General features: G+C 45.8%; 1 protein-coding gene across 3 annotated transcripts in view; it reads left to right on the top strand.

Annotated features, from left to right (window-relative positions):
- cryz (crystallin, zeta (quinone reductase)) overlaps positions 1–21,513 on the top strand; it is a 70,147-nt gene that overhangs the window by 21,080 nt on the left and 27,554 nt on the right. For all 3 annotated transcript variants that reach the window (XM_080195077.1, XM_080195076.1, XM_080195078.1), the window contains exons 4-5: positions 14,873–15,036; positions 18,981–19,032. In XM_080195077.1, coding sequence (XP_080051203.1) covers positions 14,873–15,036; positions 18,981–19,032 — 216 coding nt within the window. The remainder of the gene's footprint in view (positions 1–14,872; positions 15,037–18,980; positions 19,033–21,513) is intronic.

Genomic DNA, 21,513 nt, shown 5'->3' with positions numbered 1-21,513 from the left:
AAAAACTCAGCAGGTCTAGCAGCATTTGTAGAAAAAGAAACAGTTAATGTTTTGGAGGGGGTGGCAAATAGGATTAACAAAGGGGGTCGAGATGAAGGAGAAGGAGGATGGTCTGAAGTTGTTGAACTCAGTGTTGAGTCCAGAAGGCTGTTTAATGCCGAATCAAAAGATGAGATGTTGTTCTTTCAGTGTGCATTGGGCATCACTAGAACATTGCAGATGGCTAAGGATGAACACATGGGCATGAAGGCAAGGGGGTAAGCTGCCAAGTGATAGGATGGTCCGGGTATTGCTTGCGGATGGAATGAAGGTGTTCCACAAAGCAGTCATCCAGTCTGTGTTTAGTTTTTGCAATGAATGACCAGGTAATTTAGCAGAACTCTTGCAAGGGTTTTTCCTGTGATGGAGAGCAGCAAGATTCCTCGGTGGTTGTCGCATACTTGCCGATTGCCCTTCCTCTTGTAGACGTTACAAGCTTCCAGGCTAAATGGTAGGACTCTGAAGAGTGCAGTTGAACAGAGGGATCTGGGAATACAGGTACAAAATTCACTGAAAGTGACGTCACAGGTGGATAGGGTCGTAAAGAGTGCTTTTGGTACATTATCGTTTATAAATCGGAGTATCGAGTATAAAAGTTGGAGTGTTATGGTAAGGTTATATAAGGCATTGGTGAGGCCGAATTTAGAGTACTGTGTACAGTTTTGGTCACCTAGTTACAGGAAGTATGCAAATAAGGTTGAAAGAGTGCAGAGAAGGTTCACAAGGCTGTTGCCGGGACTTGAGAAGCTGAGTTGCAGAGAGAGATTGAATAGGTTAGGACTTTATTCCCTGGAATGTAGAAGAACGAGGAGCGATTTGATAGAGGTGTGTAAGATTTTGATGGGTATAGATAGAGTGAATGCAAGCAGGCTTTTTCCACTGAGGCAAGGGGAGAAAAAAAACCAGAGGGCATGGGTTAAGGGTGAAAGGAGAAAAGTTTAAAGGGAATATTATGGGGGGGCTTCTTCACACAGAGAGTGGTGGGAGTGTGGAATGAGCTGCCGGATAAAGTGGTAAATGCGGGGTCACTTTTAACATTTGAGAAAAACTTGGACGGGTTCATGGATGAGAGGGGTATGGAGGGATACGGTCCAAGTGCAGGTCAGTGGGACTAGGAAAAAATGGTTCAGCGCAGACAAGGGCCAAAAGGCCTGCTTCTGAGCTGTAATTTTCTATTGTTCTATGGTTTTATAGTAGTTGTAAGATGGGAAGCATCTTTAAGTTCCTGAGGAATGGATCCTTGCTTCCAAAAGGACTGGAACAACTCGGTGAGCTTCTTGATGAGTACAGGACCAGTAGCTTTGTAGATCTCTGCGGGTTGGCATCTGCCCCTGGGGCTTTGCCACGGGATAGCTGGCTGACAGCTTTCGTGACTTCGGCTACTACCGGTGGGTCATCCATGGCGTTGTTGATATCAACCTGGGGAATCCTGTCTATTGCCTCATCGTTAATAGATGACATTGGTTGAGGACGGCTTCAAAGTGTTCAGCCCATCTCTTCAGGATCTGAGCCTTCTCTGTAATGAGAGTTGTACCATCTGTACTCAGGAGGGGAGAACTTCCGAGAGATTGAGGTCCGTAGAGAGAGTTGAGGGCTTCATAGAACCATTTCAAGTCGTTTCTGTCAGTGTATCCCTGTACTTCATCTGCCTTGGCACTCAGCCAGGCATCCTGCATCTTACGCAGTTTATTCTGGACTGCCCTGCGAGCACTGGCAAAAGCATTTTTCTTGACAGTTGATGGGTCCTTCTGACAGGCCTGATGAAGACGGTGCTTTTCAACAAGTAGAGCCTGCGTCTGCTCATCATTCTCATCGAACCAATCATGCTGCTTGCGGGTAGAGGCCCCGACCATCTTCAGTGCAGATGAATGGACAGCATCCCTGAAGCATTCCCAGCCGTCCTGAGCGCTGTCTGTGAGGTACAGGTCAGCAAGCTTAATTTCTAAGTCTTCAGCCAGTGCTGAATCAATGCTGGCATTCTTTAGCTTGGCCGCTTTGATTCTTTTCATAACCTTGCTTCCTTGTGGTCGCCTCTTGTGTCTGATGCAGAACCTCATTTTGGAGACACTGAGCCTGTGGTCTGTCCAGCAGTCAGCACCACACGTGGCCTTGGTCACTCTGACAACCTGCCTGTCTTTTCTCCGGACAATGACATGGTTGATAAGATACCAGTGCTTAGAGCGGGGTGCATCCAGGAGTCCTTGTTACGGGTACGCAGACGGAAGGTTATGTTGGTGATGAGGAGGTCGTGTGCTGCATGGGTCTTCATTAAGAGTAGGCTGTTACTGTTACACTTGCCCACTCCATGCCTCCCAATGACTCCCTGCCAGATTGCAGAGTCACACCCGACTCTTGCACTGAAATCGCTAAGCAAGATCAGCTTGTCGGTACTGCTCACTGCTGATAGTAGAGCACCTGGTTCTTCATAGAACTTGTTTTTCATCTTGTCTGGGTTGTTCATTGTGGGGGCATAGACGCTGATCAGGATGGCTTGACTTCTGTTCTGTAGCGGAAGCTGTAACGTCATAAGCCGATCGTTCACACCCTTGGGTAGACTAGCAAGTTTCTGAACAAGGTGACTCCTGACGGTGAATCCAACTCCAGCATCATGACGCTCATCGCTGCCACGACCACTCCAGGAAAGAGTGTATCCAACTCCAGTTTCAGTCAACTGTCCTACGTTGGCAAGACAAGTTTCACTCAGGGCTGCAATGTCAATGTTGTATCTTGCAAGCTGTCTGACAACTAAGGTTGTTCTTCTCTCTGGTCTGTCTGCTGTAGAGTTGTCCAAAAGCGTGCGCATGTTCCAAGTGCCAATGGTGAGCAGTGTCATCTTGTGATTTATTTTGTTTGTTCAACCACAAGATGGGATCCCCGCTAGCCGCGGTAAACTGGCCAGGGTGTAGTGAAGCAGGCAATATTTAGGGCACCTTTTCTAGCCCCTTCCTCATTCTACAGAGATGAGCAGTGCATTCCTGAAGAGGACTGCTCAGTCGCCCAGGTAGACGCCGAGTTCCACTGCTGCTTCGGTCAGCGGAAAACGACCATTAGACCTGAGCCATCTGTATGCAGGTCCGTGACTACAACTCCCAGTGTATCCACACCTGCTGCTTCGTCGCTCGCCCATCGCCACAGGACTTCAAAGGTTGAACAGGATGATGATGATCATGATGGTGTCGAGACTAGCGCTTAATTTGGATTAAAGTGAGGGAGAGTTGCGCAGCGTCAGTCTCACTCTTCCCAATTCCCATCTGATCCAGTGGCAAGACAAGAGTCAAGATGGCTGGAGATGGGACTAGGCACAGTGGATGACCAGGACGTCTTCTGTATCTTGTCCTGCTCTTCGCGTTCCATGGTGCTTGCAGAGACCGCCTTCTTGACTTTTGGACCTTCCATTGGTCTTGTCCGTTCAATCCACTGGAGTCTGTCTTCACATGCTGGGATAGACATCTCCCTATCTCACTGAGGATTGAGACCTGTCAGCTACCCTCATCTGGTTTAGCTGGCTTGTCGAAGCCATTGCCCGGGGTGTGGCCGCTGTCATATGCAAACAGCTACGGGGAGCCACAGGTGAGAGCTGAGTGCCAGATGGGGACAAAGCTTGGACAAACTGCCCTGAAAAGGATGCGACATGTTCCCCCACCAGAGCTACTACCCCTCCCTGACACCCATACACTCTATTGCGGAAATCTCGCTGCTCTCCATCACAGGAAAAACCCTCGCAAGATTCCTGCTAAATGGTCTGGTCACTCATTTGGAGCTGGGCCTGCTTCCAGAGTCACAGTGTGGCTTCCACAAAGGTTGCGGTACTATTGACATGATTTTTGCTGCGCGCCAACTTCAGGAGAAGTGTCAGGAGCAGAATTGCGAGCTCTATACAACCTTTGTTGACCTTGCAAAAGCCTTTGACACAAAGCCTGTGGAGGAGCACGTCAAAGTTCGGCTGTCCCCCCCAAATACATTCAGATGGTACGCCAGTTCCATGATGGCATGATGGCCAGAGAACTGGATGGCAGAGAATCCTCTGAGGCATTCCCAGTCACCAGTGGCGTCAAACAGGTTTATGTGCTCGCACCCACACTGTTCAGCATGATGTTTACTGCCATGCTGAATTATGCCTTCCAGGACAGTATTGCTGGAATCAGCCTCAAGTACAAAGTGGATGGGAAGCTATTCAACCTGAGGAGACTTCAAGCTATTACCAAAGCGAAGGAGATTGTTCTGGGAGATTTCCTCTTTGCTGATGACTGCGCCGTGTATACAAAGAACAAAGAACAAAGAACAACCCAGCACGGGAAACAGGCCCTTCGGCCCAACAAGCCCGCGCCGCCGTATCACCCTACACCTATTCTACCCTGCGTATCTACAAATAGAACCCCTGACTTAGCCAGATTCAGGGGAGAATAGTGTCAATTTGGTAAAACCAATCAGCCTAAGATACTGTTTCAAAGCCAGAAATGTAAGGCAGTATGGACAAATTTTCCATGGCTTGTGGCAACTTTGGGCTCACCGTCAACATTAAAAAGACTGAAGTCATGCACCAGCCTGCTCCTCATGCACTGTACACAGAACTCATAATCACAATCAAAGGGCAGAAACTACAGGCAGTTCACTTACCTTGGCAGCACCCTCTCCCAAGCAGCGACTATTGACACAGAAATTAACTGCAGAATAGCAAAGGCATGTTCTACTTTCGGTAGACTGCGCTCCACTGTATGGGAACGTCAAGGAATCAGCCCAGCAACAAAACTGAAGGTCTACAGTGCTGTGGTACTCACTACCCTCCTGTATGCCTGTGAAACGTGGACTGTGAATCAAAGGCATGCAAAACAGCTCAATCATTTCCATATGACTTGTCTTCACAGAATATTACACATCAGATGGCAAGACAAAGTACCAGACATGAAGTTCTCTCTAGAGTAAGTCTACCATCAGTCCACACACTGTTGTTGAGAGTACAGACCCGGTGGGCAGGTCATGTCACCTGTATGCCAGATGAGCGCGTACCCAAGCAGCTCCTCTTTGGGAAACTTTCTGCTGGAAGACATTCACATGGAGGGCAGGAGAAAAGTTACAAAGACACACTCAAGACCTCCCTGAAGTCGCTTGACATAGACACCTGGGAAACACTGGCACAAAACCGCCTTACCTGGCGCCTCTTCCACAAGGGCTGTCAAGCTCACTCAGCAAGGTGCATTGCTGAAGCACAACTTAAGCGTGAGCTGCGCAAGTCCACAGCCACCAGCGCAACAATTACAGTGCCTACACAAGTCTGTCCAATAAATGCCAGGAGATTAAGAACATAAGAAATAGGAGCAGGAGTAGGCCATCTAGCCCCTCGAGCCTGCCCCACCATTCAATAAGGTCATGGCTGACTGAAGTGGATCAGATCCACTTACCCGCCTGCTCCCCATAACCCTTAATTCCCTTATCGATCAAAAATTTATCTACCCGTGACTTAAACATATTCAATGAGGTAGCCTCCACCACTTTAGGCTTTTTCAAAACTATCCCTTTACATTTGTAAATTTTCTTGATTGCAACTTTCTATTCCACCTATTTTAGTGTCATCTGAAAATCCAAATACAGTACACTCTTTCCCAGCATACAAGCCATTAATATAGATTGTAAATAGTTGGGGCCCCAAGGACAGAACCCTGTGGCACACGACTGCTTACATCTTGCCAATAAGATGACCTATTTACTCTGACTCTCTGCTTTGTATTAGCTAGCCAGTTCTCTATCCAAAATATATTACCCCTAACCCCATGAGATCTTACCTTGTCTATTAACCTTTTCTGTGACACCTCATAAAATGCCTTTTGAAAGTCCAGATTTTCTACATCTACAGAATCCCCATTATCCACTTTGACTAATTTGCCAGACCTCTTCAAAGATGTAAAAAGCAAATTTACCCTTCATAAAACCATGCTGACCCTGATGGATTGCATTTGGATTTTCCAAATGTCCTGTTATTACTTCCTTCACAATAGATTCCCAACATTTGAAAAAAACTGGTCTGTAATTTCCTATGTTCTGCCTCCCTCCCTTTTTGAATGAGGGTTTCAACAGCCATACATGCAAGGGATTTTGTGCATTCCACTAATAGAATAGCAGTTGGATTTGGCTTAAGATTACCTGCTGAGTCGTGACACCATCTTTGGTAGGGGTGGCAATGTCTCCGGGAGGAGCAGTGCGCCAATAATGCATTGAGAAAGGGAAGCTCAGTCTTGCTGGTGAGATTTCTGATTTCTAAGTTTTGAAGGATCTTGAGGCCCCACTGGCAATCTCATGGACAGAGAGTACCGGCCAACCCAACACAATTTACCCTCGTATAGTGGATTCAAGCCACTAAAATTGCATTGCAACTTGATAGTCTTAATTAATTAAATTTTGGTGAATCATGCAGTTATTTATGATTGCATGCAGACATTGTACAAACTAGAACCAGTTCTGTAGTATAATATTTTGGAACAGCATTTCTAATCAGTTTTAAGAAACAAATATATTTTTCTAATTTTTATGGTATTCACAAGTCTGCTTGAAAATCACAGGTGATATTTTCTTTGATCTAACTTGCAGATTTAATTCTTAAAGCTCTACTAAGTATACATAGGTTAGAGGGATTAATGGGTATAATATGTAAGGATAAGGGGGTAGGGCCTGGGTGGGATTGTGTTCGGTGCAGACTCGATGGGCCGAAGGGCCTCTTTCTGCACTGCAGGGTTCTATGATTCTATTCTATACACTTCAATGGGCAGAGAATTCCAGAGATTCACCACCCTCTGAGAGAAAAAGTTCCTCCTCAACTCTGTTCTAAACTGACCTCCCCTTATTTTGAGGCTGTGCCCTGTAGTTCTGGTTTCCTTTCTAAGTGGAAAGAATCTCTCTACCTCTACCCTATCTAGCCCCTTCATTATCTTATCTGTCTCTATAAGATCACCCCTCAGCCTTCTAAACTCCAACGAGTACAGGCCCAACGACTCCGTGCCTGAATTGGCCTGATCAGTCATCTTCGGACACACCGCATCCAGCCTCAAAATGACTAATGATGTCGAGGTCCTCATCGATGACGATGGATGAGCAAGTTTCTGCAATGTAGAGGAGACTGCATTGGAACACCAAATACAGTAGATCTGATTGAAGGAGGTGCCAGTGAAATACTCCTTCAACTGAAAGGAGTGCTTGGACAATGTTATGTGATGACATAATACTGGAATTCGTGGAAATGGTGGAGGTGATTCTTTGAACATAAGAACATAAGAAATAGGAGCAGGAGTAGGCCATCTAGCCCTTCGAGCCAGCCCCGCCATTCAACAAGATCATGGCTGATCTGACGTGGCTCATTTCCACTTTCCCGCCTTCTCCCCATAACCCTTAATCCCCTTGCCTATCAAAAACCTATCTACCCGCGTCTTAAATATATTTAGCGAGGCAGCCTCCACCACTTCAACGGGCAGAGAACTCCAGAGATTCACCACCCTTTGAGTGAAGAAGTTCCTCCTCAACTCCGTTCTAAACTGCCCCCCCCCTTATCTTGAGGCTGTGCCCTCTAGTCCTACTGTCCTTTCTGAGCAGGAAGAGCCTCTCCACCTCTGTCCTATCCATCCCATTCATCATCTTGTACATCTCAATGAGACCTCCCCTCATTCTTCTAAACTCTAACGAGTACAAGCCTAGTTTATTCAGCCTCTCCTCATAGCTCAACCCCCTCAACTCCGGTATCAGCCTAGTGAACCTCCTCTGCACTCCCTCCAAGGCCAAAATATCCTTGCGTAAGTGCGGCGACCAAAACTGCACACAGTACTCCAGCTGTGGCCTCACCCGTGCCCTGTACAGTGGCAGCAAGACCTGCCTACTTTTATATTCAATCCCCTCGCTATGAAGGCCAGCATCCCATTAGCCTTCCTGACCACCTGCTGCACCTGCAGGCTGGGTTTTGGTGACTCATGCACAAGGACCCCGAGGTCCCTCTGCACAGTAGCATGCTGCAGTTTTTTGCCATGTAAGTAGTAGTCCTTCCTACCATTATTCCTACCAAAGTGGACAACTTCACACTTGCCAACATTAAATTCCATTTGCCAGTTCCTGGCCTATTCGCCCAGCCTATCTAGATCCCTCTGCAGACTTTCCACACCCTCCGCACAATTTGCCGTTCCACCAGTCTTGGTGTCATCAGCAAATGACACAGAAGCTGGTGTGTTGCAAGGTGAGGACAAGTGTGACCCTTTTATGGTCTCCTTTTTTTGGGAGAGAGAGAAGGCTGATGCCAAGAGGTGTGGGAGATGGGTCAGAAATTGTTGAGTGCCCTGTCAACCACAGTGGAGGGATGGGGATCCTCAGTTTAGGGAAAAGACAGACAGGTCAAAAGCGCCATTTTGGAAGCTAGCATCATCAGAACAGATGTGACAGAGGCAGGGAAACTAGGCGAATGGGATGGAGCATTATGGGAAGCAGACTGTGAGGAGCCATAGTTGAGCTAACTGTGGGAGCTTGTGGGCCTGTAATGAATATTTGTAGTCAGTCCATGACTAGAAATGGAGTAAACACAGTAATGGTAAACACATTTCTCTACACCAGAAAGGAAGACAGAGAGCTTAAAAAAGGGAGGGAAGGAGTCAGAGAATGACCATGCAAAAGTGAGAGAGGGGTGGAAATTAGAAGCAAATCTGTTTCAAGGTCCAGACCAGAACATGAAGCTGCACTAATAAAGTCATCAGTATAACAGAAAAGGAGTTGTGGGAGAGGGTCTGAGTAGAACTGGAACAAGGAATATTCCACGTACCCCATGAAAAGACAGGGCGTAACTAGGGCCCATGCAGCTATCCAGAGCCACACTTTTTATTTGCAGAAAGTAGGACAAGTTAAAGGAGAATTTATTTAATGACAGAACAAGTTCAGCCAGGGAGAGGAGAGTAGTGGTGGACACTCATTATCCTCACATCCTTCAAGGAATAAGCAGAGAGCCCTCCAAGCATCCTTGTTGTGGATGGAGGTATAGAGGGATTAGATGTCCAGAAGGAAGAAAAGGCAGTTAGGGCCAGGAAACTTGAAATTGTTGATATGACATGGGGAAATCTATAATCGATTGTTGTAAAAATCTATCTGATTCATTAATGTCATTTAGGGAAGGAAATCTGTCACTTCACCCAGTCTGACCTACATGTGATTCCAGATTATAATATGTGATTGACTCTTAACTGCCCTCTGAAATGGCCCAGTAAACCACTCAGTTCAACGGCTGGAGCGTGTCGACAAGAGGAATTTCACAGTAACTTCATTGTAGTGTTAATGTAAGTTTACTTGTGACACTAATGAATAAATAAACAATTAACGATGGGCAACAAATGCTGGTCTTATCAGTGATATTCCATGAAAGAATTAGAATAAATCCCAAGATGCATTATTGGGAGCAAAATTAGACTAAATAATGACAGCAAACCATGTAGGGAGAAATTGGGGCAGGTAACCTAAAGAATCATTGAATTCCTACAGTGCAGAAAGACCATTGGGCCTATCAAGCCTCACTGACAATAAATAACCCTCACAACCCCACACATTTACTCTGCTAATCCTCCTGACACTAAAAGGCAATTTATCATTGCCAGTCAACCTCACCAGTACGTCTTTCAGACTGGAAGGAAACCCACACAGAGTTTTGTATAGTTGCAACATGACCTCATGGCTCTGAAACTCAATCCCTCTACCAATAAAAGCTAACTCACCATACACCTTCTTAACAACCCTATCAACCTGGGCGCCAACTTTCAGGGATCTATGCACATGGGCACCGAGACCTCTCTGCTCATTCATACTACCAAGTATCTTACCGTTAGCCCAGGACTCTGTATTCCTGTTACTCTTTCCAAAGTGAATCACCTCACACTTTTCCACATTAAACTCCACTTGCCACTTCGCAGCCCAGCTTTGCAGCTTATCTATGTCCCTCTGTAACCTGCAACATCCTTCCACATTCTTCACAACTTCACCGATTTTAATGTCACCCGCAAATTTATTAACCTATTCTTCTACGCCCTCATCCAGGTCATTTATGAAAATGACAAACAGCAGTGGCCCCAAAACAGATCCTTGCGGTACACCACTAGTAACTGAACTCCAGGATGAACATTTCCCACCAACCACCACCCTCTGTCTTCTATCAGCTAGCCAATTTCTGATCCAAACTGCTAAATCACCCCCAATCCCATGCCTCCATATTTTCTGCAATAGCTTACCGTGGGGAAACTTATCAAACACTTTACTGAAATCCATATACACCACATCAACTGCTTTACCCTCATCCACCTTGTTGGTCACCTTCTCAAAGAGCTCAGTAAGATCTGTGAGGCATGACCTACCCTTCACAAAACTGTGTTGACTACCCCTAATCAAATTATTCCTTTCTGGATAATGATAAATCCTACCTCTTATAATCCTTTCCAAAACTTTGCCTACAACAGAATTAAGGCTCACTGGTCTATAATTCCCAGGATGGTCTCTACTCCCCTTCTTGAACAAGGGGACAACACTTGCTATTCTCCAGTCCTCTGGCAGTATTCCTGTCGACAACGATGACATAAAGATCAAAGCCAAAGGTTCTGCAATCTCCTCCCTAGCTTCCCAGAGAATCCTAGGATAAATCCCATCCGGCCCAGGGGACTTACCTATTTTCACACTTTCTAGAATTGCTAACACCTCCTCCTTATGAACCTCAATCCCGTCTAGTCTGATCGCCTGTATCTCAGTATTCTCCTCAACAACATTGTCTTTTCCCTGTGTGAATACTGACGAAAAATATTCATTTAGCGCCTCTCCTATCTCTTTGAATTCCACGCACAACTTCCCACTACTGTCCTTGACTGGCTGTAATCCTACCCTAGTCATTCTTTTAGTCCTGATATACCTATAGAAAGCTTTAGGGTTTTCCTTGATCCTACCTGCCAAAGACTTCTCATATCTCCTCCGGCTCTTCTTAGCTCTCTCTTTAGGTCCTTCCTGGCTAACTTGTAACTCTCAAGAGCCCTAACTGAGCCTTCACGTCTCATCTTTGCATAAGTCTCCTTCTTCCTCTTCACAAGAGATTCAACTTCTTCCGTAAACCACGGTTCCCTTGCTCAACCACTTCCTTCCTACCTGTCAGGTACATACTTATCAAGGACTCGCAGTAACCGTTCCTTGAACAAGCTCCACATTTCAATTGTGCCCATCCCCTGCAATTTCCTCCCACATCCTATGCATTCTAAATCTCGTCTATTCGCCTTATAATTTTCTTTCCCCCAGCTGTAACTCTTGCCCTGCGGTATATACCTATCCCTTCCCATCACTAAAGTAAAGGTAACCGAATTGTGGTCACTATCAGCAAAGTGATAGAGGAGAGCCGGTGGATGTGGTCTTTCTGGATTTTCAGAAGGCGTTTGACAAAGTACCTCACAAGAGGTTATTGCAGAAGGTCGAGGGACATGGAGTTGGGGGTAGGGTGTTAGCGTGGATAGAGGATTGGTTGTCAAATAGGAGGCAGAGAGTGGGGGTCAACGGGTGCTATTCGGATTGGTGGATGGTGACTAGTGGAGTGCCCCAGGGTTCGGTGCTGGGGCCTCAGCTTTTTACCATTTATATAGATGATCTGGAGGAGGGAACCGAGTGTAGGGTGTCGAAATTTGCTGATGACACCAAGATTGGGGGAACGGCAAATTGTGCGGAGGGTGTGGAGAGTCTGCAGAAGGATCTAGATAGGCTGGGCGAATGGGCCAGGAAATGGCAAATGGAATTTAATGTTGGCAAGTGTGAGGTGGTCCACTTTGGTAGGAAGAATGGTAGGAAGGACTATTACTTACGGGGCGAAAAACTGCAGCAGGCGATAGTGCAGAGGGACCTCGAGGTCCTTGTGCATGAGTCGCAAAAACCCAGCTTGCAGGTGCAGCAGGTGGTCAGGAAGGCGAATGGGATGCTGGCCTTCATCGCGAGGGGGATTGAATATAAAAGTAGGGAGGTCTTGCTGCGGCTGTATAGGGCATTGGTGAGGCCGCAGCTGGAGTACTGTGTGCAGTTTTGGGCGCCGCACCTGCGCAAAGATATTTTGGCCTTGGAGGGAGTGCAGAGGAGGTTTACTAGGCTGATACCAGAGTTGAGGGGGTTGAGCTATGAGGAGAGGCTGAATAAACTGGGCTTGTACTCGTTAGAGTTTAGAAGAATGAGGGGAGATCTCATTGAGACGTATAAGATGATGAATGGGATGGATAGGATAGAGGTGGAGAGGCTCTTCCCGCTCAAAAAAGACAGTAGGACTAGGGGGCACAGCCTCAAGATAAAAGGGGGGCAGTTTAGAACGGAGTTGAGGAGGAACTTCTTCACTCAAAGGGTGGTGAATCTCTGGAATTCTCTGCCCGTTGAAGTGGTGGAGGCTGCCTCGCTAAATATTTTTAAGACGCGGGTTGATGGGTTTTTGATAAGAGAGGGGATTAAGGGTTATGGGGAGAGGGCGGGAAAGTGGAACTGAGCAGCGACAGATCAGCCATGATCTTATTGAATGGCGGGGCAGGCTCGAAGGGCTAGATGGCCTACTCCTGCTCCTATTTCTTATGTTCTTATGTACCTCCAAATCTAACACCTGGTCCAGTTCATTACCCAGTACCAAATCCAATGTGGCCTTGCCTCTTGTTGGCCTATCTACATACTGTGTCAGGAAACCCTCCTGTACACATTGGACAAAAACTGACCCATCTAAAGTACTCAAATTATAGTGTTTCCAGTCAATATTTGTAAAGTTAAAGTCCCCCATAACAACTACCCTGTTACTTTCGCTCCTGTTCAGAATCATCTTTGCAATTCTTTCCTCTACATCTCTGGAACTTTTCGGAGGTCGATAGAAAACTCCCAACAGGTGACCTCTCCTTTCCCGTTTCTAACCTCAGCCCATACTACCTCAGTAGACGAGTCCTTATCAAACTTCCTTTCTGCCACTGTAATACTGTCCTTGATTGACAATGCCACATCGCCCCGTCTTTTAACACCTTCCCTGATCTTACTGAAACATCTAAACCCCAGAACCTGCAACAGCATTCCTATCCCTGCTCCATCCGTGTCTCTGAAATGGCCACAACTGCAAAGTCCCAGATACCAATCCATGCTGCAGGTTCACCCACCTTATTCCGGATGCTCCTGGCATTGAAGTAGACACACTTCAAACCACCCTCCTGCCTGCCGGTACACTCCTCCGACATTGAAACCTTATTTAAAACCTCACTACTCTTAACCTCCTGTTCACTGGAGCTACAATACAGGCTCCCATCTCCTTGCTGAATTAGTTTAAACCCTCCCGAAGAGCATTAGCAAATTCCACCCCCCCGCCCCGAATATTGGTACCCCTCTGGTTCAGGTGTGGACTATCCTGCTTGTAGAGGTCCCACCTACCCCAGAATGAGCCCCAGTTCTCCAGCTATCTGAATCCCTCCCTCCTGCACCATTCCTGAAGCCATGTGTTCAAGTGCTCTCTCTCCCTACTCCTTGCCTCGCTACCATGTGGCATGGGTAACTCTGTTTGTTCTAGCTCTAAGCTTTCACCCTAACTCCCTGAATTTCTGCCTTACATCTCCATCTATTTTCCTACCAATGTCTTTGGTGCCTATGTGGACCATGACTTGGGGCTGGTCCCCCTCCCCCTTAAGGATCCCGAAAACATGATTACAGACATTACGGACCCTGGCACCTGGGAGGCAACACACCAATTGCGAGTGTCTCTTGTTCCCACAGAATCTCCTATCTGTCTCCCTAACTATGGAGTCCCCAATGACTAATGCTCTACTCCTCTCCCCCTTCCCTTCTGAGCAAAAGGGACAGACTCTATGCCAGAGACCCGTACCCCATGGCTTACCCCGGTAAGTCATCCCCCGCAACAGTATCCAAAACGGTATACTCCTAAAGGGCATTAGTGAACCAGGTAGATTTTACGACAATCAGGTAGTTTCAAGATCAGTACTGAAATTAGCATTTTATTCAGGATTTATTCATTATCGAAGCCAAATTCCTCCAGCTGCCCTAATGGGGTTTGAACTCATCTCCAGAGTATTAGTCCAGGGCCTCTGGATTACTAATTCAGTAACATAACTGCAATGCTATCTTCATGTTAGTTTCTCAATAAAAACACAATGGATGCAATAAAAAAAGCTACCTAATATCTTCGATACAACTTAAGATGGTTAGATGCTTTTTGTAACATGTTCCTTTACAGTCACATATTTCACATGTTCTGCTATAATGAAATTTATTGCAATGAATGATGTAGTATGAAAAGGCCGGAGCTGTGCGTGGAGAGTCAAGATTAAGCAGAACCTTGGGTTAATCTGGGTAAAAGAACAATGAATAATTGATCCATTTTCTGTCTTTTTGTTTAGATAATATTTCTAAATTCATATTATCCGTAGTTATGTCATAAAACCTGGAATAAATTAGGAAGTAGAGTTGGCTGGAGCCCTGGATTTTCTGGGAAACACAAAACAGGGTTCTTGGACATCAATCAACACTGTAGGATGGTGTGATGACAGAATAACAAGTTTACATGGGCAGTTTCCAATTTAATGAAAGAATTTAGAGTGGAGAAAGGTTGATGGGTAGTATGCACAAGCTTGACATTTTTAAAACTAACCTGGTGAAAGAGCAGCACTCCGAAAGCTCGTGATTTCAAATAAATCTGTTGGACTTCAACCTGGTGTTGTGAGATTTCTTACTGTTTTTAAAATAGTAAAATGTTTTTGGTATATTCTATTGTCAGTAAATTGGAAAGTTTTTAACAGATTTAATATTAAATTCTCAACAAATCTGTCCTTCTTGTTTCGAGAAAGGGGACCGTGTTTTTACTTGTGGAACCATCACTGGTGGATATGCAGAGTATACAATTGCTTCAGGTGACGACGTTTATCCATTGCCAGACAATCTTAGCTGCAAGGAGGGATCAGCTATTGGAATTCCTTACTTCACTGCATATCGAGCACTCGTGCACAAGTAAGACAACTTTGAGTCTGTAACAACATAAGAATAAGAGAAGGAATAGACCGTTTAGCCCTTCATGCCCATTCCTTAATTCAACAAGATTATGGTTGATCTTCTACTTCTCCCTAAATAGAAATATTGAAAATAGGAGCAGGAGTAGTCCATTCGGCTCTTTGAGCCTGCACCATCATTCCATATGATTGTAGTTGATCATGCACTTTCAGTATCCCACTCCTGTTTTCTCTCCATATCCCTTGATTCCTTTAGCCACAAGGGCCATGTCCAGCTCCTTCTTGAACATATCTAGCGAATTGGCCCCAACAGCTTTCTGTGGTAGAGAATTCCACAGGTTTACAACTCTCTGAGTGAAGAAATTCTTCCTCATCTCAATCCTGAATGGTTTACCCCATATTTTTAGACTTTGACCCATAGTTCTGCACTTCCCCAACATTCTTCCCACATCTAGCCCATCCAGTCCCATCAGGATTTTATATGTTTCTATGAGACCCCCTTTCATTTTTCTAAATTCCAGTGAGTAGAAGTCCAGTCAACCTAGTCTCTCTTCATATATCAGTCCTGGCATTCCAGGAATCTGATGAAGGGTCATCCAGACTCGAAACATGGGCTCTGCTGTCGCTCCACAGATGTTGTCAGACCTGCTGAGATTTTCCAACGTTTTTCTCTTTTTATTCCAGAAGTCAATCTGCTGATCCTTTGCTGGGCTTCCTCAATAACAAAAATGTCATTCCTAGGAGACTAAAACTGCACACAATACTCAAGGTGTGGCCTCACTAAGTCCCTGTATAACTGCAGCAAGACATTCTTACTCCTGTACTCAAATCCTTTTGCTATGAAGGCCAGCATGCCATTAGCTTTCCTCACTGCCTGCTGTATCTGCACACCAACCTTCAGCGATTGTTCCACCATGACACCCAGGTCATGTTGCACTTCCCCTTTTCTTAAACTGCCACCATTTCAGATAAGAATCTTCCTTCCTGTTTTTTCCACCAAAGTGGATAACATCACATTTATCCACATTATATTGCATTTACCAAGTATTTGCCTACTTAGCCAGCTTGTCCAAGTCACCCTGCAGCCTCTGAGCATCCTCCTCACAGCACACACTGCTACCCAGGTTAGTGTCGTCTGCAAATTTGGAGATATTGCATTCAATTCCTTCATCTAAATCATTAATTGTGAATAGCTGAGATCCCAGCACTGAATCCTGAGGTACCCCACTAGTCACTGCCTGCCACTCTGAAAAGGACCTGTTTATTCCCACTCGCTGCTTCCTGTCTGTCAACCAGTTTTCTATCCACGTCAAAATATTACCCCCAATACCATGAGTTTTAATTTTGCTCACTAATCTTTTGTGTGGGACCTTGTCAAAAGCTTTTGAAAGTCTAGATACGTAACATCCATTGGTTCACCCTTGTCCACTCTACTGGTCATATCCTCAAAAATTCCAGAAGATTTGTCATGTATGACTTCCCTTTAGTGAATCTGCGCTGACTTGGACTGACCCTGTCACCATCCTTAATAATTGACTCCAGCATGTGATGGATTAAGAACATGGGAACTCAAGGAGGCCATTCAGCCTCTTGAGCCAGTTCTACTATTCAATTAGGTAATGGCTGATCTCCAGTTACCTGCCTTGGTTCCACAATCCCTCACACCAATTATCCCAAAAATCTATCAACTTCAGTTTTGAAATTTTCAATGGATCCCTCAAGCCTGAAAGGTTCTTGGGTCCCAGATTTCCATTACTTTAAGTGAAGAAGTGCTTCCTGACATTACCCCCAGAATGACTGAGCTCTAATTTTAAGATTTGACTCCCTTGTTCTGGATTTCCTCACCAGATGAAAAAAAGAGAAACTATCTAAACTGTCACATCCTTCAATTATCCTAAATAAGAACATAAGAAATAGGAGCAGGAGTGGGCCATCTAGCCCTTCGAGCCTGCCCCGCCATTCAATAAGATCATGGCTGATCTGTCGTGGCTCAGTTCCACATTCCCGCCCTCTCCCCATAACCCTTAATCCCCTCTCTTATCAAAAACCCATCAACCCGCGTCTTAAAAATATTTAGCGAGGTAGCCTCCACCACTTCAACGGGCAGAGAATTCCAGAGATTCACCACCCTTTGAGTGAAGAAGTTCCTCCTCAACTCCGATCTAAACCGCCCCCCCCTTTATCTTGAGGCTGTGCCCCCTAGTCCTATTATCCTTTCTGAGTGGGAAGAGTCTCTCCACCTCTATCCTATCCATCCCATTCATCATCTTATACGTCTCAATGAGATCTCCCCTCATTCTTCTAAACTCTAACGAGTACAAGCCTAGTTTATTCAGCCTCTCCTCATAGCTCAACCCCCTCAACTCCGGCATCAGCCTAGTAAACCTCCACTGCACTCCCTCCAAGGCCAAAATATCCTTGCGTAAGTACGGCGCCCAAAACTGCACACAGTACTCCAGCTGCGGCCTCACCAATGCCCTATACAGCCACAGCAAGACCTCCCTACTTTTATATTCAATCCCCCTCGCTATGAAGGCCAGCATCCCATTCGCCTTCCTGATCACCTGCTGCACCTGCAAGCTGGGTTTTTGCGACTCATGCACAAGGACCCCGAGGTCCCTCTGCACCATCACCTGCTGCAGTTTTTCTCCACGTAAGTGATAATCCTTCCTACCATTATTCCTACCAAAGTGGACCACCTCACACTTGCCAACATTAAATTCCATTTGCCATTTCCTGGCCCATTCGCCCAGCCTATCTAGATCCTTCTGTAGACTCTCCACACCCTCCGCACAATTTGCCTTTCCTCCAATCTTGGTGTCATCAGCAAATTTCGACACCCTACACTCGGTTCCCTCCTCCAGATCATCTATATAAATGGTAAATAGCTGAGGCCCCAGCACCGACCCCTGAGGCACTCCACTAGTCACCATCCGCCAATCCGAATAGCACCCATTGACCCCCACTCTCTGCCTCCTATTTGACAACCAATCCTCTATCCACGCTAACACCCTACCCCCAACTCCCTGTCCCCTGACCTTCTGCAATAACCTCCTGTGAGGTACCTTGTCAAACGCCTTCTGAAAATCCAGAAAGACCACATCCACCGGCTCTCCTCTATCCACTGCCCTAGACACATCCTCATAGAACTCCAGTAAATTTGTCAGACACGACTTCCCTTTAACGAAACCGTGCTGCGTCTGCTCTATCAAGCAATTCCTCTCAAGATGCCTCGCTATTTCCTCCTTGATGACGGATTCTAACATTTTACCTACAACAGACATTAAACTAACAGGCCTATAATTCCCCGCCTTTTGCCTGGCACCCTTCTTAAACAACGACGTAACATTAGCCGCTTTCCAATCTTCCGGCACTTCCTCGGAATCCAGCGACGTCTGGAAAATAACCACCAAGGCATCCACTATCACCTCCGCCATTTCTTTCAGAACCCTCGGATGCATTCCATCCGGTCCTGGCAACTTGTCCACAATCAGTCCCTCCAGTCTGTCGAGCACCGCCTCTCTAGTAACAGTAATGTCATTGAGACCCTCCAGTCCTACCACCTTTCCATCTCTAACACCCGGCAAATTATTCACGTCCTCCTCCGTGAAGACAGAAACAAAAAAGTTATTCAGGACCTCAGCCATATCCCCATCCTCTACCACTAAGTCCCCCTTCTCATCCTCTAAGGGACCAACGTTACCTCAATACCTCAAATACCTCAATTAGATCACTCTTTTAATTTTTCTATACTCATGGGAATACAAACTTCTGTAAATTTCCACACTTGCTCAGTGCAGGTTTGCCACCAAATTGCATTTTGACAGAACTCATCCCAATCATTGTACAATTGCTGGCATCTGAATAGCAACCAATCACCAGTTTCTATTCTAGTGGATGCAGACTAGATGCACACTTTCTCACTGGGACTCCTTTCTCTTTCAGAGCCCATGTGAGAGCTGGAGAAACTGTTCTGGTTCATGGAGCAAGCGGAGGGGTAAGCTACATTGATCAAACGTCTAGGAATTTTGATATGACCTTTTATAACAAACAATGTCAGTGCCAGAAGATGGTCTTTTCTTTACTACATTCCAGCTCTCTGGAATTCTTTCACCAAATCACACATTTATCTGCGTTGAAGTCCATCTGCCACTTCTCTGCCCAGTCTTGCATCCTATCTATGTCCCGCTGCAACTTCTGACATCCCTCCAGACCATCCACAACACCACCAACCTTCGTATCGTCAGCGAACTTACTAACCCATCCCTCCACTTCCTCATCCAGATCATTCATGAAAATGACAAATAGCAAGGGTCCTAGAACAGATCCCTGGGGCACTCTACTGGTGACTGACCTCCATGCAGAAAAAGACCCATCCACAACCACTCTCTGCCATCTGCAGGCAAGCCAATTCTGGATCTACAAGGCAACAGCCCCTTGGATCCCATGCCCTCTCACCTTCTCAAGAAGTCTTGCATGGGGAACCTTATCAAACGCCTTTCTGAAGTCCATGTAAACCACGTCTACTGCTCTTTCTTCGTAATGTGTTGTCACATTCTCAAAGAACTCAACTAGGCTGAAATGGCCGAACTCAGAAAGAAAAGAACTTTACGAAAAGAACTCAACTTCCTCTCCCCCTTGTTCCTCTTTTATCTCATTGGTACTTGGCAGCACGGTGGTACAGTGGTTAGCACTGCTGCCTCAAAGCACCAGGGACCCAAATTTGATCCCAACCTTGGGTGATTGTGTGGAGTTTGCACGTTCTTCCTGTGTCACAGTCCAAAGATGTGCAGATTAGATGGATTAACCATGGTGAACGTGCAGGGTTATGGGTGTGGGTGATGGGCCTGAGTAACTCGCTCTTTCAGAGAGACAGTGCAGACTCGATGGGCTGAATAGCCTCCTTCTGCAGTGTAGAGATTCTATGGTTCTATGGTACTTAGAATCGTAAAGTGATAGAGGTTTACAGCATGGAAACAGGCCCTTTGGCCCAACTTATCCATGCCACCCTTTTTTTTAAATCCCAAAACTAGTCCCAATTGCCCACATTTGGCCCATATCCCTCTATACCCATTTTACCCATGTAACAACCTAAATGTTTTTAAAAGACAAAATTGTATCCGCCTCTACTACTACGTCTGGCAGCTTGTTCCAGACACTCACTACTCTCTGTGTGAAAAAATTCGCCTCAGGGATCTGTTTTGGGGCCACTGCTGTTTGTAATTTTTATAAATGATATGGATGAGGGTATAGTTGGGTGGATCAGTAAATTTGCTGATGACACCAAAGTCGGAGGAGTGGTAGATAGTGAAGAGGGGTGTCATAGTTTACAGAGAGACTTGGACAAGTTGCAAAGCTGGGCCGAGAAGTGGCAGATGGAGTTTAATGCGGAAAAGTGTGAGGTAATTCACTTTGGCAGGAATAACAGATGTGTAGAGTATAGGGCTAACGGTAGGACTCTGAATAGTGTTGATGAGCAGAGGGATCTAGGTATATGTGTACATAGAACATAGAACATTACAGCGCAGAACAGGCCCTTCAGCCCACGATGTTGCGCCGACCAATTAAAAAGCAATGACCTTCTAACCTAAACCAATCCCTTTCCATCCATAAACCTATCCACTGATCTCTTAAACGCCCCCAAACTAGGCGCATTTACAACTGCAGCAGGCAGGGCATTCCAATCCCTCACCACCCTCTGGGTAAAGAACCTACCTCTGACATCCGTCCTATAACTACCACCCCTTAATTTAAAGCTATGCCCCCTCGTGCTAGCTTTCTCCATCCGAGGAAAAAGACTATCACTGTCCACCCTATCTAAACCTCTAATCATCTTGTATGCTTCAATAAGGTCCCCCCTTAGCCGCCTTCTTTCTAATGAAAACAACCTCAAATCCTTCAGTCTCTCCTCATAGGACCTCCCCTCCATACCAGGCAACATCCTGGTAAACCTCCTCTGCACCCTCTCCAAAGCCTCCACATCCTTCCTATAATGTGGGGACCAGAACTGCACACAATACTCCAAGTGCGGCCGCACCAGAGTTTTGTACAGTTGCAACATGATGCTGTGGCTCCTAAATTCAATCCCCCTACCAATAAACGCCAAGACACCGTATGCCTTCCTAGCAACCTTATCTACTTGATTCCCAACTTTCAGGGATCTATGTACACATACACCTAGATCCCTCTGTTCATCCACACTATTCAGAGTCCTACCGTTAGCCCTATACTCTACACATCTGTTATTCCTGCCAAAGTGAATTACTCACACTTTTCCGCATTAAACTCCATCTGCCACCTCTCGACCCAGCTCTGCAACTTGTCCAAGTCTCTCTGTAAACTATGACACCCTTCCTCACTATCAACCACACCCCCGACTTTGGTGTCATCAGCAAATTTACTAATCCACCCAACTATACCCTCATCCAGATCATTTATAAAAATTACAAACAGCAATGGCCCCAAAACAGATCCCTGA

This window comes from Carcharhinus amblyrhynchos, chromosome 9 (assembly GCF_965287045.1).
Source record: "Carcharhinus amblyrhynchos chromosome 9, sCarAmb.v2.hapA, whole genome shotgun sequence".
In the NCBI taxonomy this organism is placed as follows: Eukaryota; Metazoa; Chordata; class Chondrichthyes; order Carcharhiniformes; family Carcharhinidae; genus Carcharhinus; species Carcharhinus amblyrhynchos.
This window is presented reverse-complemented; position numbering and strand designations above follow the sequence as displayed.